General features: G+C 47.9%; 1 protein-coding gene across 1 annotated transcript; it reads left to right on the top strand.

The window, feature by feature from the left end:
* Positions 1-249: 249 nt before the first annotated feature.
* On the top strand, positions 250-3154 carry Rh5 (Rhodopsin 5). Its single transcript, XM_076770065.1, has 8 exons — positions 250-646; positions 917-1108; positions 1519-1734; positions 1829-1959; positions 2031-2203; positions 2296-2453; positions 2613-2708; positions 2795-3154. Exons 1-8 carry the CDS (start codon positions 585-587, stop codon positions 2904-2906), a joined length of 1140 nt encoding a protein of 379 aa, XP_076626180.1. The 5' UTR covers positions 250-584; the 3' UTR covers positions 2907-3154.
* The last annotated feature ends 544 nt before the right edge of the window (positions 3155-3698 follow it).

A 3698-nucleotide genomic window follows, 5' to 3' on the forward strand; every position in this document is an offset into this window, starting at 1 on the left:
GGTTGGCTGATTGTCGGGAAGGTAGCCTCGACGGGAGATTAAGAGTCGTCGCGAAAGGGCATCCGCGTCGCGAGGGAGGGTGAAAACGCGGGGCAAGATCGGTTCGCGTGACCGCCTAGACTCAGCCGAACAAAAGGTTTCTCGTATTTGTGAATCGCAAATCGAATTAAACTCTCAACCGGCACGCCATTCCTGATCGCGATCCGTCGTTGCGTATAAATGGAAAGGATCGCGATAGAGCGAGTCAAGTGAGTTGCGGAACGTATTCACGACCTCTGCACCGCGTCTCACTTCAAAACCGTCTGCATCGCGCCTCCGATCCTTTCCGACGCGAGTTATCGGAACAATTTTTTTTCTCCTTTCTTCCTGACGGTAATCGATCGCACTCCGCGACCCCTTTCGCGTGTGTCGCTCGGTCGAATCGTAAAGGAAGAACCGTATTTACGCTCGACCGTATCCGTCGATCGGCATTTACACGGTCGAGCTGACGCGATCCGCGATCCGCGATTCGACTCGACGCCGTCCATCGATTAATTTCTAGAGCGGCCTCGAGCGTAAACCAGAGTTCTTCGAATCGTTCCGGGATGCTGTTGCACAACCAGACTATCGTCAACAGTCCACTGGCTTTCATGGGCGAGGAGACCGGGTGTGTCTAAACTCTCCATCTAACGTATTACTCTTCCGCGATAAGAAGCCACAGTTTACTAACTCGCCTACTGTGCGTACGCGAGAAGTTGGCTAGTGCTCCGCCAGTGACCCGAGTTCCTTTCACTAGCCAACTTTTCGCGAGAGAACAGTACCTCGATGGGAAAACGTTTAGCGAACGCTCGTTCCTCGAAAGAAGATCTTGGCGCGTTCGAATTCCTTTCCGTCCACGAGCCGGAAACTAAACTTTGCTTGTTTGCACGCCATTCAGACATGTCCCGTCGATGCGGGAAAGATTCTTGGGATGGAACGTGCCCCCGGATCACTCGGACCTCGTGCACCCCCACTGGAGAGGGTACCTCGCGCCAGGAAAATATTGGCATATTGGACTGGCGCTCATCTACACTATGCTGACAGTAATGTCTTTCGTGGGAAACGGTTGCGTCATATGGATATTTAGCACGTAAGTCTACGCATCGCGTGAATATCAAATTTTTTATACATTATATGCATGCCTATAACTCTTTACTGAATACGTATTTATCGAATAAAGATTGCAAAAATAATATAATTCAATATCCAGAGGAACAAGCCTTAAACGAGATAGAGTATTGTGCTTTTGAAAGTTTTTGTCCCAAGTTGTGTATACTCTTAAAACTAGTTAGCTATGACGCTTAACGAATATTTCAAACTTAAACAGCTTGATAGGTGCAAAGATCGACGGTGGTGGCGCCATCCCCCGACAATGGCCGATATCGTTCCTTCGGGGTGGTAGATTTCCCGCTCGAACGCGAGGGTGGTGTACCGACCACCGGTTAACCTACCCCAGGGTTCTACCCTTCGAACGAAACTCATTGGAACGTGTGCTTTCAGATCAAAGTCGTTGAGGACAGCTTCGAACATGTTCATAGTTAGCCTGGCGGTGTTCGACTTGATAATGTGCATAGAGATGCCCATGTTCGTGGCAAACTGCTTCATGGAACGGATGATCGGTTGGGAAGTGGGCTGTGACGTCTACGGGGTCCTCGGCTCTATTTCCGGTATGGGACAGTCGATTACCAACGCAGCCATCGCCTTCGATCGATACAGGTCTCGACGAGCGCCGTCTAATCTCTCGTTTTTCCCTCATCGATTGCTCTCCCCCGTTCTCGAGGATCGATTCGAGCTTCGTTCGTTTCCGTAGGACCATTTCCTGCCCGATCGACGGACGGCTCAACTCCAAACAGGCGGCGGTGATCGTCGCTTTCACGTGGTTCTGGGTGTCGCCGTTCACCGTTCTGCCGCTGTTGAAAATCTGGGGTCGATTCACAACCGGTAACGAAACGCTTTAACGAGAAACGTCCCGAATCCCCCAATTTTGATCCGCGTTACCCATTGCTTTTTAGAGGGCTTCCTAACCACATGCTCGTTCGACTTCCTCACGGAGGATGAAGACACCAAAGTCTTTGTTATGAGCATTTTCCTTTGGTCCTACGTGATACCTCTAACCTTCATCGTTTACTTTTACTCGCAGCTGCTCAAGTCTATTCGCAATCACGAGAAAATGCTGCGCGAACAGGTACAAATCTCCATCCGTACGACTCCATTTAACGATTCCTCTCCGCGTAAGGAACGATCGTCCGATTCTAACGCGTGTTTACCGGCGTCTAGGCTAAGAAGATGAACGTGAAATCGCTGGTCTCGAATCAGGACAAGGAGAGAAGCGTCGAACTTAGGATCGCCAAAGTAGCGTTCACGATCTTCTTCCTGTTCTTGCTTGCCTGGACACCGTACGCTACCGTCGCCATGATAGGAGCGTTCGGAAATCGGTAATTAAACCGCGTAATTCCTTCAAACTACACACTTTGACTCGTGAACGATTCTAGAACCCGTAGCACGACCGAGCATCGAATATTTTTCTCTATTTCACTTACTCCGTCGAATCGATCGGAGACAGCGATTCATAACCGTGGATACTTTGGTTGCAGGGAAATGCTAACGCCTATATCTACGATGTTACCTGCCGTGTTCGCGAAAACAGTCTCGTGCATCGATCCGTGGATTTACGCGATCAATCATCCAAGGTACGCCAAAACGAAACAACTCGTCTAGTTTTCGCGATACGGGTTGACGCGACTATCAACGATCATCTTCCTTTCCTGTCGCTTAGGTACCGACAAGAGCTGCAAAAGCGTTGCAAGTGGATGGGCATTCACGAACCGGAACCGCATCACGACACTGCTTCCGCTCAGACTGAAAAGCTGAAGTCGGACGACGCGTAATAAACGACGACGAATCATCGAATCTCGATCCGCCAGCGGATAAGATTCGTTTCTCAGCGTCCCGGTCGAGATCCACCGTAAAAAAATAAAGCCACCACCGGTGCCGATCTCGATCTTTGACCTACGATTTCTACTCTCTGGTCGTGGTCCCGTGCCTGGCTACGCAAGTCGGACCGTGGAAAATACCCATAACGTCGTGTACGCCGATACTATCGATTGTACTATTATTAAAGCATCGTTAAAGCAAACTTGTTTAACCATCGTTTTATGCGCCCACCTTTTTAACCCTCTGAGTGCTGAATGTTCCTGACCAAAGTGGTCGTAAATAATAAAAATTATTTTTAAAACACTGACAATCGTCTTGCATGTAGGACGCGTACGTGCTTCCTTTTCGCGAAGACGTTGTCCCTTTCAGATATAATTTTTTGTATTTAAATTGCTTATTGTGCTCGCTATTTTACCAATAAAAATCAACACTGAAACATCAAAGAAATCAAACATTGTATCGAAGGCAATTTTAAGTAGAATATCTTCACGAAATTCGAAGAAAATCGAACGGGTAATCTTGGTGGCTTCGTAACGATCGTGTAAAAAAATCCAATCTCGAATAATGCATCTTTAATAAAATATTGTTGTGGTTGTCGTTAAAATGTGCCAGTAGCTGTATACGCGGGAACATCGAATATATTTTGTCCGTGGAACGTCGTTTTGAAGGTAGTGACTACGTAATGGGAGTCAAGCTTCCCTTAGAGTTTGTGCAAATCCACCTTCTTATCTTTTTAAAAGTTCGTC

Source organism: Colletes latitarsis, chromosome 7 (genome assembly GCF_051014445.1).
Source record: "Colletes latitarsis isolate SP2378_abdomen chromosome 7, iyColLati1, whole genome shotgun sequence".
In the NCBI taxonomy this organism is placed as follows: domain Eukaryota; kingdom Metazoa; phylum Arthropoda; class Insecta; order Hymenoptera; family Colletidae; genus Colletes; species Colletes latitarsis.